This window comes from Dendrobates tinctorius, unplaced genomic scaffold, assembly GCF_039654945.1.
Source record: "Dendrobates tinctorius isolate UK_male_01 unplaced genomic scaffold, ASM3965494v1 ptg000270l, whole genome shotgun sequence".
NCBI lineage: Eukaryota > Metazoa > Chordata > Amphibia > Anura > Dendrobatidae > Dendrobates > Dendrobates tinctorius.
In genome coordinates, this window is record NW_027361937.1 from 8,723,217 (window position 1) to 8,741,424 (window position 18,208).

At 45.0% G+C, this 18,208-nt stretch overlaps 1 protein-coding gene across 4 annotated transcripts in view; it reads right to left on the reverse strand.

Moving 5' to 3' along the window:
* CPNE1 (copine 1) overlaps window positions 1-18,208 on the reverse strand; it is a 96,711-nt gene that overhangs the window by 25,173 nt on the left and 53,330 nt on the right. For 3 of the 4 annotated variants that reach the window (XM_073559388.1, XM_073559387.1, XM_073559386.1), the window contains exons 6-11: window positions 18,047-18,130; window positions 17,232-17,321; window positions 14,823-14,921; window positions 14,491-14,577; window positions 4,661-4,720; window positions 3,781-3,914 (exon numbers count right to left, since the gene is read on the reverse strand). In XM_073559388.1, the coding sequence (XP_073415489.1) occupies window positions 3,781-3,914; window positions 4,661-4,720; window positions 14,491-14,577; window positions 14,823-14,921; window positions 17,232-17,321; window positions 18,047-18,130 (554 nt within the window). Of the gene's footprint in view, window positions 1-3,780; window positions 3,915-4,660; window positions 4,721-14,490; window positions 14,578-14,822; window positions 14,922-14,965; window positions 15,062-17,231; window positions 17,322-18,046; window positions 18,131-18,208 lie in introns of all 4 variants that reach the window. The other variant, XM_073559389.1, reaches the window with a different exon arrangement.

Here is an 18,208-nt window from a genome sequence, read left to right on the forward strand (position 1 = left end):
ACTATGCTCCTAACACTCATCAAGCTGCCTTTTTTTCCCAATTATTGGAACTAGTCTCCGAACATGTCCAAGGGACTACGCTATTATGCGGGGACTCCAACTGTATACTTAAAGCCAGCCTTGACAAGTCCACAAGCCCTCAATCCCCTACTCCCTTGCCATTATATTCTTCGGACTCAGCTGCCCTTAACAAGCTCCTCTCCCAACATCATTGGGTGGACTTATGGAGAGACTTGCATCCCTCAGATAAAGACTATACTTACTTCTCCTCACGCCACTTAGTGTACACTAGAATTGACCATATCTTTGTTCATCCACCCTTTATTCCAAATGTGTCAAATATTTCTATTCAATCTACTCCATGGTCAGATCACTCTCCAATTCAACTCACATGCTCTACTCTCCACCCACGGCCTCGATCATTCAACTGGACTTTGAACGATTCATTGCTCGCTTACCCTGATATCGCTCAAAAACTGAAAAACCACCTTGATGATTACTTCTCCTTGAATCAACAATCAGCTTCCTCGCCAATTTCCCTATGGGAAGCTCATAAGGCAGTGCTAAGAGGCTTCTGTATTCAAGAGGCCTCGCGCAAGAAAAAAGACAGACGTGCAAGGGTAGCCGAATTAGAGAGCAAGGTATCAGTTTTAGAGTCCCGGATGAAAAAACTCACCCTCACCTGCTACGTACCAAAACCTTTCCCACGCTCGTACAGAATTAGACCTCTGTCTTTCTGAGAACACGGTCCGGGCCATACGCTGGTCACAACAACGCTTCTACGCCCTTAATAAGAATAATTCTAACTTAGCTCGTCGCTTAAAATGCCTACCCCTACCCTGCCCCCCCATACGTTTACGTACACCTTCAGGCATTACATCCAACCCACAACAGATTACTCATAGGTGCCAACAAAAACTTTGGCAGTTATAACACGTCTCTACCACTATAAACTCAGAAACGTTAGATGCTTTTTTAGATTCTACCCCCCTCCCAGCCCTTAGCTCTGACATGATCGAACTCCTAAATCAAGCAATTACTCCTAGTGAATAGAACTAGCTATTCAGCAATTGAAAATTAATTAAAAAAAACAGGTCCCGACGGATTTACGGCCCTCTATTATAAAAAGATATGCATCGGTACTAATTCCCCACCTCACTAACTACTTTAACTCTTTAAGGGACGGTAACAATCCAGGAGGAGGCTATTTAATGGCCGCTATATCCATGATACCAAAACCCAACTCAGACCACTTACTCTGGTCTAATTATAGACCAATATCCCTTATTAACGTAGACCTTAAAATACTAGCTAAAATTCTCTCAGGTTTGGGAACCCTAATACATAGAGATCAAGTAGGCTTTGTCCCTTGTAGACAAGCCTCAGACAACATACGGAGGGTCTCCCACCTGCTGCACCTCTGCAAACAGCGCAACATATCAAGCATGTTACTGTCCCTGGATATTAAAAAAGCCTTTGACTCCATTTCCTGGCCTTATCTGTTTGCGGTCTTGAGGAAGTGGAAGTTCCCTGACCACTTTCTTTCTTGGATTCACGCTCTTTACAGCTCCCCATCCGCTTACGTACGCTACAATGGCTTTTTCTCTGCACTTTTCCCCATTAGTAGAGGCACTCGGCAAGGATGCCCCCTTTCGCCCTTATTATTCCTTTTGGCATTCGAACCATTAGCTATTCATCTTCACCTCAACTCTAATATACAGGGTGTAGAAAAAGCGTCAGTTTCTCACAAGCTCTTTTTGTTCGCAGATGACATGCTACTTCTTCTATCAACCCCTCAGACATCCTTGCCGGCCCTACTTCAAACCCTTAGTAATTTTGAATCTATCTCTGGTCTACAGGTTAATCCTTCAAAATCTTATGCCATGAATATATCCCTCCCTTCACCTATTGTTTCACAGCTCCAACACGACTTTCCATTTCAATGGGCCACTAACCATCTGGATTACCTAGGGGTGAAACTGACTGCCAGTTTAGACTCCCTTTATGCAGCCAATTATCCTCACATGCTCTGCAAACTCCGTCTACTACTTCAGTCATGGGAGAAGCTACATCTCTCCTGGCTCGGCCGAGTACGAGCACTAAAGATGACCATTCTCCCCAAATTACTTTACTTATTTCGTGTCTTGCCAGTCCCTGTCCCTTCACACTACCTCAAAATAGCCCAACAAATAGTAGATGCTTTTGTTTGGAGATGTGGCCTCCCCAGGGTTAATAGAGCTACCCTCTACCGTCACCGTTTGAAAGGAGGCTTGGGAGTTCCCAATCTTTCTAAATATTACCATGCAGCCCAACTGGGTCAACCGACCCTATATCATGCCTACTCCGAACCCCCACTGTGGCTATCTCTAGAGACCCCTGAATTTCACTCAGGTACCCTCGACACACTACTATGGATTCTCCCAGCCCAGCGAAAACACATCTCGAATCCTATTATAACGCACTCTCTTAGGATTTGGGACTCGTTGAAATATTCCTCGCAGCTAATCTCACCATTTTAACCGCAGATAAATCTAAATTTGTTTTTTTCCATGCCAAAGCTATGGTTTGTTTGGCTGCTAGGAATATGAATGCAATGAGGGTTTGAGTGTGTTTGGGGATGCGTTTGTTGAGTAAGTAATGGTAGATTCTGATCCAAAATCTACGTACGGTCGGGCATAGCCACCATGTATGGAACATATCTCCTGTGGAGTTGCACCCTCTAAAGCAATTTGGAGAGTAGTTGGCGACTGCCTTAGCCACTCTGGCTGGGGTCAGGTACCATCGGGTTAACACCTTATAGTTAGTTTCCAACATAAGGGTATTTAATATTCCTCCAGTAGAGGAGGACCAAATTTGGGACCACTCCGAATCTGTCAAGGTGGAACCAATGTCGGACTCCCAGCGAGAAGTGTATTTTAAGCAGCGCCTATGAGGGGAGGAGTTGATATGTGAGTAGAGGAGAGATATAGTACCTGGAGCATGTGGATTTTGATGGCATTTTTGTTCGAAGGGAGTAAAGGAGTAGGGAGGAGTAGAATTTTTTAGTAATGAGTTGACAAAGCTTAAGTTGTAGATAGCGAAATACCTCTCCAGGGGGAAATCATATTTTTCACTCAGGACCGAGAATGGAATAATCCCGTCAACGTTAAAAAGATGGTGGACTCTGGTTATCCCTGCAGCGACCCATAAACGAAAGTTCCTAAGGGATTCCATGCCTGGGGGAAACTGGAGATTGCCCCAACGGGGGGCGAGGGGTAAAAACACGCCTTTCTTGGTATATGATCAACGAAAAATTATCTGCCATACTTACAGATAAAGTTGGTGAGTTTGAGAAAATATAGCTTCCCTGGGCGGAGTACGCCAACCACACCCCCATTTCATCTAACCAACCCAGATCCCCCTGATTCTGATTGAATCATTAACGATAATTGGACACAACATACCCCCCTCCCCTCGGGCTTCCCCCCTTCCCCTCCTTTACCTCCTACCCTGTTAGTTTGTCTGTTTGTCGACCGTTTACATGCTCTCTTATGCATATTGCAAATACAGCTCTGTATTGAGATTTGCTATCACCTTATTTGTAAAATGTAAACTTTCAATAAAAAATTTGTTTAAAGAAAAAAAAAAAGCAAGGACACGACACATGACGTAAATATACGTCATGTGTCGTGAAGGGGTTAATATTTTTATTTTCACCGACACACAAAAGATACATTTTTTGTGAAAATTGCTTTCTTCTGTGGCCATAAAAGAATCATAAGCAATAGGAGAGACTCTTACGTGTCATAGTCCTGGACCACGTTACCCACACACCATATTGCGGTAAGATATTCATTGACACCATTTGGGCTGATGTAATGTAAGGAGTCGGGTGATTTGGGATCTCCATTGGAGCCAGTGAAATCAATTCCTACCTGAAAACAAACACATGCAAATGCTGAGGAGATTTGTAAAGATCTATACATAGAAAACTGTATACCAGTTTGGTATGATTATTCCTATGGACAAGAGTAGGGATTCTTCTGAGAAAAATAAAAATTCAGACGATCTTTAACCTCGCCCAACTCGTTTTAGGTCTCATATATACACACACACACACACACACACACACACACACACACACACCAGTGTGATGTGCAGTATCCGTACTTAATAGGTAAAACCAGGGTTGAATGATACAAAAACAAACAACCACACAAAAGGGATATCTTTCCACTCAAAGTGCTCTCAGTAGGTTTGATTCCGAGTTTTCGCATTTTTTTTTCGTTTGGCACTCAAAAATGTTGCCACCCAAGTTAAAGTCTGTAGCGTCTGCTACATGTAGTATTTTTGCTGTCACACCCCCCCACCCCCAAATACTGCCCATGTTGTATATTGTACAAAAACTTAAAAATGACCAATATCAGGAGGAGGGGGCAATCAATTATACATTTCTTATTTCTGCTAGATTTCTCCAGTCATCTGACAAGTCTGTTTATCTGTTTATAATGGAAACTATGATGCAGGGTCAGTTCCTTTGGGCTTCATCCAGCAGTATTTCGCCTGTTCCTTCTGATACAGATATGACCGTAGCCTTAGAGGCAGCCTCTGGCATCAGTTTAATGGAAGTGTTCGCTGCAGCAGAGCTTTCAAGCCAATAATAATGTGTGAAATTACTTACTGTAAAGTTGATCTGGCAGCCACCCATCACATAATCCAGGAAGGAATACTCTACATCGATCTAGAAGACAAAATAAGAGGTGAAAACAGAATGACAATAAAACTTTCTACAAGATATTATGCTGCATCTGTACATCATGTCATTCTATCCGATGCATTTTTGCATCACCCAATATGTTTTAAAGGGAGTGTCAGCCCTGGCCGTGTAGCCAAAGTACATATCCTTGTGGGGGATTTATAGACCCTTATCAAAAAAAAAAAAAAAAACGCATTTTAGGTGGTCTTATCAATGCATACATTTTGCGGAGTCTGAAGTTTAATCAAAAATGCCAATAAGTATGCTCAATACTCTTCTCAGTGCTCGCTTCAGGTAAGCCAATGTTGTCAAGCACCAGTGGGGCAGGCAGGGGCATGCAATAATCAGAGGGCTGAACAGGGCGCAGAGTCTCTTAGCTACACGGAGGGTGCATCAAACACTAATTTGCATATTTAATTAAACAACTGCAGTATGGAGTCATCAAAGAGCACATTAAAGGTTATGTTCACATGAGGTTTCTTTTGGGTGGGTCCGCTCCGAAATCCACCTGAAAAAAAGATGTAAGGATAGGTTCCCACAGTCACTAAACGCAGCGGGTGCACTATGCGTGCACGGCCGCCTCCGGCTTCCCTGCGGAGACGCACGTAGTCTTTCCAGACCGCAGCATGTCAATTTATGTAGCGGAGTCTCCATTGCGTAAATTACCCATACATTTTCATTAGATGCGGTAAAACAGCATTATCTTCTTAGTCACATGTGTATTAAGTCCGGAAACGCAGCTTACTACACGTGTACTAATTTAAATAATGGCGTACCTTATTTCAGCCGGAAGTTCACCTACACTGCAATTGTTACGATCGATCAGCTGATCGAGATAACTGCAGTGCACGGGACCAACAGGGATCGGGGTATCTCCAGTGATCAGGTTCAAGCTCAGCTGTGTTCTGGATGTCAGGCTGAATGGTGGCATAATGCCATCGTTCATACAAAGGCATCCAGATGTAGCAGAGCTGGACTCGTCGTGGGACAGTATGCATATCTTGTCAGCGGACAGGTAAGGCTAATGTTGCTTTTTTATTTTAATTCTCTACCAGAAGACGAGGGCATCCGTGGAATTAGGCAATGCAGTAAGTATGGTGTAATTAATATCTATTAAAGGCGCCTGTGTCATTATTTCAATTAAAGGACTTCATTCTGGCTGTGTCTTTATTTATCATATAACTATAAGATTAGTAATAGATACAGTTGTGGCCCAAAGTATTGACACCCCTGCAATTTTGTCAGATAATACTCAGTTTCTTCCTGAAAATGATTGCAATCACAAATTCTTTGGTATTATCATCTTCATTTAATTTGTCTTAAATGAAAAAACACAAGAGAATGAAGCAAAAAGCAAAACATTGATCATTTCACACAAAACTCCAAAAATGGGCCAGACAAAAGTATTGGCACCCTCAGCCTAATACTTGGTTGCACAACCTTTAGCCAAAATTACTGCGACCAACCGCTTCCGGTAACCATCAATGAGTTTCTTACAATGCTCTGCTGGAATTCTAGACCATTCTTCTTTGGCAAACTGCTCCAGGTCCCTGATATTAGAAGGGTGCCTTCTCCAAACTGCCATTTTTAGATCTCTCCACAGGTGTTCTATGGGATTCAAGTCTGGACTCCTTGCTGGCCACCTTAGAAGTCTCCAGTGCTTTCTCTCAAACCATTTTCTAGGTCTTTTTGAAGTGTGTTTTGGGTCATTGTCCTGCTGGAAGACCCATGACCTCTGAGGGAGACCCAGCTTTCTCACACTGGGCCCTATATTATGCTGCAAAATTTGTTGGTAGTCTTCAGCCTTCATAATGCCATGCACACAGTGAAGCAGTCCAGTGCCAGAGGCAGCAAAGCAACCCCAAAACATCAGGGAACCTCCGCCATGTTTGACTGTAGGGACCATGTTCTTTTCTTTGAATGCCTCTTCTTTACTCCTGTAAACTCTATGTTGATGCCTTTGCCCCAAAAGCTCTACTTTTGTCTCATCTGACCAGAGAACATTCTTCCAAAACGTTTTAGGCTTTTTCAGGTAAGATTTGGCAAACTCCAGCCTGGCTTTTTTATGTCTCGGGGTAAGAAGTGGGTCTTCCTGGGTCTCCTACCACACAGTCCCTTTTCATTCAGACGCCGACGGATAGTACGGGTTGACGCTGTTGTACCCTCGGACTGCAGGGCAGCTTGAACTTGTTTGGATGTTAGTCGAGGGTCTTTATCCAACATCCGCACAATCTTGCGTTGAAATCTCTTGTCAATTTTTCTTTTCCATCCACATCTAGGGAGTTTAGCCACAGTGCCATGGGCTTTAAACTTCTTGATGACACTGCACACGGTAGACACAGGAACATTCAGGTCTTTGGAGATGGACTTGTAGCCTTGAGATTGCTCATGCTTCCTCACAATTTGGTTTCTCAAGTCCTCAGACAGTTCTTTGGTCTTCTTTCTTTTCTCCATGCTCATTGTGGATCACACAAGGACACAGGACAGAGGTTGAGTCAACTTTAATCCATGTCAACTGGCTGCAAGTGTGATTTAGTTATTGCCAACACCTGTTAGGTGCCACAGGTAAGTTACAGGTGCTGTTAATTACACAAATTAGAGAAGCATCACATGATTTTTCGAACAGTGCCAATACGTTTGTCCACCCTCTTTTGTTTGGTGGGGAATTATATCCAATTTGGCTTTAGGACAATTCTTTTTGTGTTTTTTCATTTAAGACAAATTAAATGAAGATAATAACAAAGAATTTGTGTTTGCAATAATTTTCAGAAAGAAACTGAGTATTATCTGACAAAATTGCAGGGGTGTCAATACTTTTGGCCACAACTGTAGGTGTCTTCTAGACTCTTCTCCATTACTAATCCATGGGCTTGATGTCACCTGACAATACAAAGGTGACATCAACCCCACAAATATGAACCCCACTTGCCACTGCTACAGGGCAAGTGGGGAGAGCCGGGTAGAGTGCCACAACTGGCGCATCTTTGGATGTGCCAATTGTAGAGCGGCTGCAGGCTATTGTTAGGCTGGCGAGGGCCAAAATCCGGCCTCGCCAGCCTGAGGAATACCAGGCTGCAGCTGTCTGCTTTTTCCTTGTCTGGTTAACAAAAGTAGTGGGACCTCACACTATTTTTTTGGAGGGGAGCCCACTATTTTTGCTAACCATCCAAGGTAAGCAGACTGCTGCGGCCTGGTATTATGAGGCTGGTTAGGTTCATGGATATTGGATCCTTACCAGCCTGAAATACCAGTCCCAGTAGTCTGCTTTACTCTGGCTGGTTAACAAATATAGGAGGACCCCACGTTATTATTTTTATTATTATTTATAAAAAAAAAGGAGGGGACCTCTCTCTGTGCTTTCCTCCACTTCATGTGTCATGTACTTCCGGCTGTGTCACAAGATTTACCATTACGTAAATTAGTACATATGAGTAGTAAGCTACGCTGCTGCACTGAATATGCATGTGACTAGGAAGATAATGCGGTTTTACCACATCTAACCATAGTGAATGGGCAATTTACGCAGCGGACACTCAGTCTCCGCTACATAAATGGACATGCTGCGGTCTGGAAAGACGCCCCACATGTCCGTCTCTGCGGGCTTCGGTGCACACATAGTGGGCTTGGTATTTCTTGAAATCCTATCCACTATGCTGTAACAGTTGGAGGCTGCAGGTTGGACATTGCGGCTGTACACAGCGCCCAACCTGCAGCGTTTACTGACACTGTGCACATACCCCCATTATATCTGCAAACAAGAAATCACTTTTTTTCCTTCCCAGAAGCCAACTTTCAATTAGCTTTATTTCAAGTGACAAAAAAAACAAAAAAAAAAACAACGTATGCAATGAAAAAAAACGCATCAAAAACCCATGTAAAAAACACAACAAGAACGCAAGTGACCTGCCAGTGACCTCAGATATAGATTTAGTGCGGATTTCACCTGTCGTTCAAAAGAATGACCATAATAATTTCTATGTAATTATTACTTGATTCATATTTATATTATTCATATGTTCGGACAATTTGAGTCTTTTAACCGCCTCAGGTTTCCGACAAGTGGTTAAATGAAGTGAGCGAACCTTTGTACAGGCATTTTGTGCTTTGATCACCCTTGATGCTTTTTACAGTGCAAGTCAATGGAAGGGCTCTAGGCATTTTTAATGAAAAAAACCACATTGGCAGTGTCTGCATTGTTCTATGGAGCGTAAAGAGAGCAGAAAAAAATGCAAACACACACCGGCTGTCAAAAACATAAAACAGCCCTGTTACAGAACCACTCAGCACCCAGCATATGTTGTGCAGTTATATGTATATATAATAGGTTCCATGTGAGATGCATGTCCCTAACGTATCAGCAGTGTCCGCCCTCCCCCCACCTTTGTATTTCCCACAGTAAACATCCGCAGGCTCCAGCCACCTGCGGCTTTTGTAATGCATGTCTGGCCTGACGCTTGTCTATTGGCCGGCCCTCTGTATCTGTGTGATATATTCTGTGTCCTGTGAGTAAAGTGTTGTCAGGCTGGAAATACATGGAGAAGCAGTGATCTTTTATATGTGCCCATGCACTCAGAGGAATTCCAGTCAGCGTCATTCATTCAGACTCCAGCCAACGCAGAGCGGACCTCCGAAAATATGGGGTGGTACTGAAAGAGGTACCCCAGCTTGGAAGACCCCGCTACACTGGTGGCAGACAGCGGGATTTGATACCCCTTCTACAGGAGGAAGGGAATGAATGGAAAATAACTACCAGAAGTTAAAGAGGACTACATTAAAAGACCTGGTGGAAGCCCGAGGGTTGATCGCCAGCAACAAAACAAAAGCGGATTTGATAGCAGCCATCATGGAACACGACAGTGCAGCGCCCCCCAATGTGAACGTGGAGGAGACCGATTTCCAGAGGGAGGTAAAGAACAGACTGGCATTCTATGGCCCAAACCCTGCAGTAGAGATCATACGAGAGGTGATGGCTGATGTGCGTACTGATCTGAAGGAAAAGATGGCCGAGCGGACCAGGATAGAGCTAGCCAAGATGGAGATGGCAGAGCGGACCAAAGTGGAGCTGGCCAAGATGGAGATGGCAGAGCGGAGAGGAGAGTCAGCGAGCAGGGGGAGCTCTGGCCTTCGACCAGGTACCTTCAACAGTAAGCCACAAAAAGATCCAGTACAATGCCTTCCGACAGTTGGGGGAGGCAGAGGAAGACATTGATGGCTTTCTGCAGGACTTCGAGCGGCAGTGTGCCCTTCATCAAGTAAAGCCGGAGGAACGGGTTCAGATTCTGGCCAGCAAGCTGACAGGCCAGGCAGCGGACGCCTATCGCACGGTACCTGATGAGGACTGTATGGACTATGAGCGGATCAAAGAAGTGATCTTGGCCCGATATGCGCTGACACCAGAGGCCTATCGCCAAAAGTTCCGCGGACTTATAAAACGCGGAACCGATACCCACGCTGAATGGGCCTGTAAATTACGGCGGTCACTGCTACAGCGGGTACAAGGGAGCCAAGCAACCACTAAGGAGGACGTCCTCCAGCTCTTCCTGTTAGAACGATTCTTTAATGGACTAAACCCCGAGACACAGGAATGGCTTCGGGACAGGCGGCCAACGACTCTTGAGGAAGCCGCTCGTCTGGCCGATGAACATCATGATGCCAGAAAGCCGCAGTTCGCCGGATCAAAGGTGGTCACTAGGGGCCCGCCCATGGACCTGGAGGGCCCCAAACCACCGAAGATTGTAGGGGGATCAGCTAGAAACCCGGCCTACCACAGTCCCCCTGGGGCGCGATGCCACACCTGCCGTCAGCTGGGCCACCTGCAAAGACAATGCCCCAACCGGACTCAGCATACCCAGTGGCCAAAGGCGGGAACAGCTACCTTCAGCCGGGCTGCTGTACACTGCTACCAAGGCGAAGCTGACCCGGCATTGGGGGCTACGACTAACCAAGGGGTGGAAGAGATGGAGGAAGTGCTGCATGAAGTAGACCCCGTGCAGGCAGCCCGAGCAGATAATCAACAACAGCATCGACAGGTCGTGTGGGTTAATGGGAAACGTATACAGGGACTAAGAGACTCCGAAGCAACTTTGACCCTTGTGAAGCCTCATCTCGTCCGGGACCAAGAGGAGACGGACCGGACAGTGGCAGTCCGTGTAGCAGGGGGAGCCATACATCGACTACCCACTGCCAGGATTCACCTGAACTGGGGAGTCGGGGATGACCTTGTTGAGTTCGGCTTGATGGAAGATTTGCCTGCAGACGTCTTGCTGGGAAATGACTTGGGGCCCATGTTGTCTGCATTCTCGGTGGCCCCTCTGGCTGAGACCTATCCTGTGACCACCCGGAGACAAGCTCGAGCTGCGGAGGCGGAATCACACTCAGAGGAGGCCCAAGTAAGACATCCCAGCCCTGCATGTATTCCCATTGCCAGACATATTTCTTGGGCCACCCCAGATGAATTTAAGAGGGAGTTACTTGAGGATCCTTCATTGGAGGGATATCGTGGGAAGGCACAGGAGGGGAGAGGAGTACTAGAAGGGGAACAGTTTGTATGGAAGCAGGGACTCCTCTACCGGATCAAAGAGCAGCACCACACAGGGACGAGCCCCACTATAAAACAACAGCTGGTAGTTCCCAAGAAGTATAGGCAGGAGCTACTGCGAATCTCTCATGATATACCCTTGGCCGGGCACTTCAGCATCAGTCGCACCAGGCATCGTCTGACACAAAACTTCTTTTGGCCGGGGGTAACCTATGATGTTCGTCAGTACTGCCAGACCTGTGACAGTTGTCAGCGCATTGGCAAGAGGGGGGATCGATGCAAGGCCAAATTACGCCCCCTCCCCATTGTGGCGGAACCATTTAGCCGAGTAGCGGTCGATTTGATAGGGCCGTTAGCCAAACCCAGTCCGTCCGGGAAAAAGTATATATTGACAGTGGTAGATTATGCCACACGGTATCCAGAGGCGTTTGCATTACCTAACATACTGTCAGAGACGGTGGCGGACGCCCTGCTCCAGGTTTTCTCATGGGTTGGATTTCCCAGGGAGATTATCTCGGACCAGGGTACCCAGTTTACAGCAGAGGTGACCAACCAACTGTGGAAGCTGTGCGGCGTAAAGTCCATTAGAAGCGCCCCGTACCACCCGCAAACCAATGGGTTGTGTGAACGCTTTAACGGGACATTAAAACAGCTCATTCGGACTTTTACCAGGACATACAGGGACTGGGAGAAATTCTTGACACACCTCCTGTTTGCCTATCGGGAGGTGCCCCAAGAATCCACGGGGTTCTCACAGTTCGAGCTGGTATACGGGAGACGGGTAAGGGGACCGCTAGACTTAGTGCTGGAACACTGGGAAGGGGAGGGCCTCATAGAAGGGGTACCTATTGTACCCTATGTGCTGGAATTCCTGGACCGCCTACAGGAGCTGACTCAGGCTGTACGTGAGAACATGCAGGCGACCCAGCGGCGCCAGCGCATATGGTACAATCGGAGGGCCAGAGCGCGCACCTTGGAAATAGGACAGAAGGTCCTGGTGTTAGAGCCTACTAAGCAGAATAAGTTTCAAGCTGCATAGCAGGGGCCCTACCAGGTAGTGGGGAAAATAGCCGACACAACCTATAATGTCGCCAATTATGACGACCCCAGGGTTAACCGCATGTTCCATGTGAATATGCTGAAGCCCTATCCGGAGCGCCCTGAAGAGGTAGTGGCCATCTGTGCACCTGAAGCAGAGGATTTAGCCAGACTTCCCTTGCCGGATGTCTTAGGGGAAAGGACTCAGTCTAAAACATGGGACCAGGTACACTTGGGTGAAGACCTAGGCCCCCGGGAGAGACAGCAGGCGGAGGCGTTGTTGAGGCTGCGACACAGGATGTTTTCAGAGAGACCGGGGTACACTCGCCTGGCACAACACAAGGTTGAGACCCAGGATCAGAACCCCCCTGCGACAAAACCCCTTCCGCGTCCCTGAGTCTGTACGAGAGGGGATGCGACAAGAGATACAAGAGATGTTGCATTTAGGGGTCATTGAAGAGTCAGATAGTCCCTGGGCATCCCCCGTAGTGTTAGTGCCCAAGAAGGAAGGGACTACACGGTTTTGTGTAGACTATCGTAAGCTCAATGAGAAAACAGTGACGGATGCATACCTCATGCCGCGTGTGGATGAGTTGTTAGACCGGCTGGCGGGGGCAAAGTACTTGACCACCATCAATCTATGCAAAGGCTACTGGCAGATTCCCCTTAGTCCTGACGCTATTCTCAAGTCGGCAATTGTCACCCCGTTCGGCTTATTCCAGTTTCGAGTTATGCCATTCGGGATGAAGAATGCCTCGGCGACCTTCCAAAGGCTGGCTGACCGCCTTCTGGATGGTCTCCAGGACTATGCTTGTGCCAACCTGGATGACATCGCCATCTACAGTGCGACATGGGAAGAGCATCTAAATCACCTAGAAACAGTATTGGACAGGATCCACCAGGCCGGAATCACCCTGAACCCAAACAAGTGTCACGTGGGCAAAGCAGAGGTTCAGTATTTAGGGCATTGGGTGGGAAGTGGGAAACAGCGACCAGAACCAGCCAAGATTGAGGCCATAGCCAAATGGCCCATGCCACGCACTAAAACCCAGGTCATGGCGTTTCTAGGGACAGCGGGGTATTACAGGAAATTCGTTCCCAATTACAGCAGCGTAGCCAAGCCCCTCACTGATTTGACCCGTAAGAACTAACCCCGCCAGGTAACCTGGACCTCAGAGTGTGAGGAAGCCTTCCGCCAACTAAAGGACGCCCTTACCAATACCGCTGTATTGACCGCACCCGATCCAACTACACGTTTCCTTGTTCATACAGACGCTTCTATGTTTGGATTGGGGGCAGTACTGAGCCAAGTCGGGCCGGACGGCCAAGAACACCCGGTAGCTTACCTGAGTCGGAAACTACTGCCCCGTGAAGTAAACTATGTGGCCATCGAGAAGGAGTGCCTGGCGGTAGTATGGAAGAAGTTGCAGCCATATTTGCATGGACGACAGTTTGCCCTCCTAACGGACCATAATCCCCTAGTCTGGCTTAATCGGGTCTCTGGAGACAACGCCAGATTGCTGCGGTGGAGTTTAGCCCTACAACCTCTGGACTTCACCATCCACTACGGACCCGGCAAACAAAAAGGTAACGCCGATGGACTAAGTCGACAAACGGAACTTGTACCAACCGCATAAACTTCGGTCATCCCCAAACCGATCCGTTGAGGATCAGACTGTGTATGCCGATCGCGTCGCTGAAAAGGGGAGCCGTGTTACAGAACCACTCAGCACCCAGAATATGTTGTGAAGTTATATGTATATATAATAGGTTCCATGTGAGATGCATGTCCCTAATGTATCAGCAGTGTCCGCCCTCCCCCCACCTTTGTAATTCCCACAGTAAACATCCGCAGGCTCCGGCCACCTGCGGCTTTTGTAATGCATGTATGGCCTGACGCTTGTCTATTGGCCGGCCCACTGTATCTGTGTGATATATTCGGTGTCCTGTGAGTAAAGTGTTGTCAGACTGGAAATACACGGAGAAGCAGCGATCTTTTATATGCGCCCATGCACTCAGAGGAATTCCAGCCAGCGTCATTCATTCAGACTCCAGCCAACGCAGAGCGGACCTCCGAAAATACGGGGTGGTACTTAAAGAGGTACCCCAGCTTGGAAGACCCCGTTACTAGCCCCCACCAATTATCGCCTTAGTTTATCAGATATCAAAAGTAACTTACTTTGCAAGATTTAACCCGAACAATCCCAGAGTTCTTATAACCCTTCTTCTTCTGCTTCTTCTGGGGATTAATGCATTCAAATTCCACCTACACATAAAAAAGGATTTTAATGATTAAGACTGTGACAACTAGAAGAAGCTCCATAAAGTTGAATTACAACATGCAAAAACATAAGACAAGCACCATAAACCTATAGAGCACTCATACTTGTATGATTAAGTCAAATTTTAGAATAAGAGAAATTGATTGTTCAGTGGCCCCATAGAAAAAAAAATAAGTTAAGTGAAGTTATTATTAAGAAATTATGAGTAAAAACATTGAAGAGAGCTCACCGGAGAACCTCCTCCTGCTTTCTGCAGCTGAGACAAGTTAGTCTCAAATATCCCTATTAAGTCATGAGAGCCATCGCTATCATAATCAGTACAGTGAACCTAGAGGAAGAGAGGTAGGCAGTGAGAAAGGTTATCGGGCTCACCGCTTGCTCCTGAGCTCCCAGCAGCTTGGATGTCACGCACTCGAATTCTCCTATGAGATCAGAGCTGGAGCTGTCATCGTGATCGCTAACTGAGACCTGACATTAAAACACAGCAGTGAGCCAAGCTACACATTTCATTTTCAGATTTTATTACCTTCAGAATGTTTTACTTGTATAGTATTCAGACTATGAAAATGCTAACATTTGTTAGGGCTCATGCACAAGGCTATTATTAATGCTCCGTTTTGCATTGATATCAGCAAGATAGTATTAAAACATAACTTTTAAATGTTCAAAAAAGTAATAAAAGCTACCAAAAGGAGAAAGTGAATTACTGCAATAAAAAAACCTCACTTTCAAACCTATATTGCTACAGACTATACATAAAGGTATCGGTATATAGTCACATCACAGACTCCAATGCATATATACATGCAAATATTCCCAGTCCTGGATGACCAAGCGACCGGACACGGACAAGAAATATCAATTTGGACCACATGAGTTCAACTGTGACCACAAAAGGTATAGGAGGTATTGTAAATAATAATAATCAGAAAAACTGAATGTAAAACAATAACCCCTGCCCTGTAAGGGTTATCAAGAAATGATAATACTAATAAGTTATAATTACATCATAAGTGAGCAATAACAACATTCATGTAAACATATGAATAAATATGATATGGAATAATCTCACCCATATACTGTATGTGGAGGACTTCAGCTGTCAGATGTAATCTCTAGACAGCAGGAATTAGTCAGGAGAAAATGGGGAACGCTTGCCCTATTAGGCCCTGTAAAGGCTGGCATAACCTGAGCCCCAAAACTCCCGCCCTTACAAGGGAAGTCCACATCTGACCATCACAATAATGGCCCTAAACTTGCCCTGTGCATACCGACGCGTTTCATCACTGTGAATCCTCAGGGGACCTGTTAGCACATCATGGGCATATTGCAGACAAGAGAAAGCCCGGGAGTGTTTTTCCCTTCTCTTTTTTACTGCACCAATTCATTTTATCCTTTGGTAGCTTTTATTACTTTTTTGAACATTAAAAGTTATGTTTTATTAATATCTCTATTGCTGATATCCGACATGTGTGAGAGAATGGTGGGTTTGACCCACTAGTGCCGTTTTTCTGCTTTGTATGGAGCTAAAGTAAGGCTTCCAAAATGCTTCTAGTATACTATAGCTCTAAGATTTCTAACAGAAGCATATGGATGTTTTATCTGTTGGATCCCATATGAATCTGGCAAAAATCATTAGACCCTGAAGACATTTTCCCCTAAAGTTACCGCTTTTAGTGGGACATACCCATCACACAACCTGTATGGCGATGCACAATTATTGACTCCATACTAAGGGTGCATAAGCCCTAACTAGAAATGGCCATTGAACAGCATATGCAAGTTTCTTCTTTAAGCAGAGCTGTTAATTTCCCTTAAAACCCTAAAAAAAAAAAAAATAAATAAACTTAATAATGCAGTTTGTACTAACAAAGAAAATGATTCCCCAATTAAAATTTTAATAAAACATTGGCACCAATACATTTGATCGGCATTTGGTAACAGAATTTCAGTACTAAAAGACAAATATTTAAAGAAATAAAAAAAAAAGTCTATGGTTCTGATTCATCAAAATGTTTAGACCAGCCTGGCGTAAACCACATTGCTGCGCAAAAATGTTGTGACTTTTTAATTTTGAAACATTTGGCACAATCTCTCTAGTTTTTGGCAGCACAGTCAGAATGGGTGGAGCTGGGTTGGGGAGTGGCTCTTCCCATGCGTCAAGTTTTTCAAAAGTAGCGATGACTCATAGACCAGAAGTGTTACTCCAGTCCCTGACAGGAGTAGCATTTCAGAGCAAGGTGCACGGCGCTGATAATTAATTTGGTGCATCTTAAGAGTCGCATGCTGCTTAAATTCAGTATATCTTTTTCCTCCATACCAATTAAGACCTATACACGCCAGTTTTAATAATGAAACCGGGGCCCATGTTTTTAGTGCATTTTAATGAATACAATTTGAATTCCAATTATTACAGAAAATCAGGTCCTTCGTATGTGTAGCCATCATTTGAGAGTTTTGAGGTCGAACATGTTTTCCTAATTATGCCTCATTGCTTGAAAGCTATGGGTCACATTTTTGGATGCATTGTCAACCGGAAACGCTTATGTGACACCCCCTCCTCTCAGAAAGTTCTGCTCTGGGAAATAATTAATTTTGGTGAAATGCCCAAACAGTACTAAGTATTCCTAGTTCTTACTTTAATGGGCTTGTTCAAGTCTCCGCCACATAAGCTCTGCAGGGGGACGCTGAACTTCTTCCAGCAGGGATTGAGGTTGTTCTTGATAACCTGTTGCAAATAGGAGATAAAATACATGGAGCAAATTTTAACAATACACAAATTGGGCAGAGAAAATTGCAATAAGAGAATTGCATCAGCAAGGATAAGATTAGTAGATGTCACTGCATGAAAGGCAATGTGTGATGATTTATTTTCTGATCACTGACATCTGTCTGCCATGGAGAAGAGATTATCACTGCAGGAATGGCACCTGACATCCTCAGAAAGCTGAAAAATTTAAAAAAGGGGAAGCCATGGACAGTCAGGATTTTTCCCCGGATCAGGTTTCCTATTGCATGGTGGCCATTCAAGTGAATATGTCATTAGGATAAACGCTCCTAACTTGTCTACATGGGCATGTAGGTCAGACTCTCTAGAAATCTGTGTCCGGCCCATACATCTTAACAGCTCATTTGCATATTACGGAAACTGTATATTTCTCTGGAATAAGACATCAGATCGCAGACATCAAGGTATCATTTTGTTCAAGGTTTTATGACCTGTATGTCCATATAGACGACTTCGGAGAGTTGATCCTTCTGACAGACTGCCTTTAATTACATGAGAAGGTCAAACACACTCAAAATTATGGCTTATAGAAGGGGGTGCCAGATAATCCCCTCTACGACACCCATATGTTATCAAAATAAGGCCATACTAACCAGGTAATAAATATCTATTCATATCCGCAAGCAGTAACAATTGTAGGTAAGTGGGCAGACTTGTTACCATACCTCAGATCTGTAAGCTAACTGCCAGGAGCCATCATCTCCTTGCCTAAATAATTCCAGGAATGGATCAGATTTGCCAAGAAAATCCTAAAGTAGGTCAAGGTAAAAAAAAAAAAATAATAATATTCAAATATTATTAAATAAAAATAAAAAAGAAACTGGTAG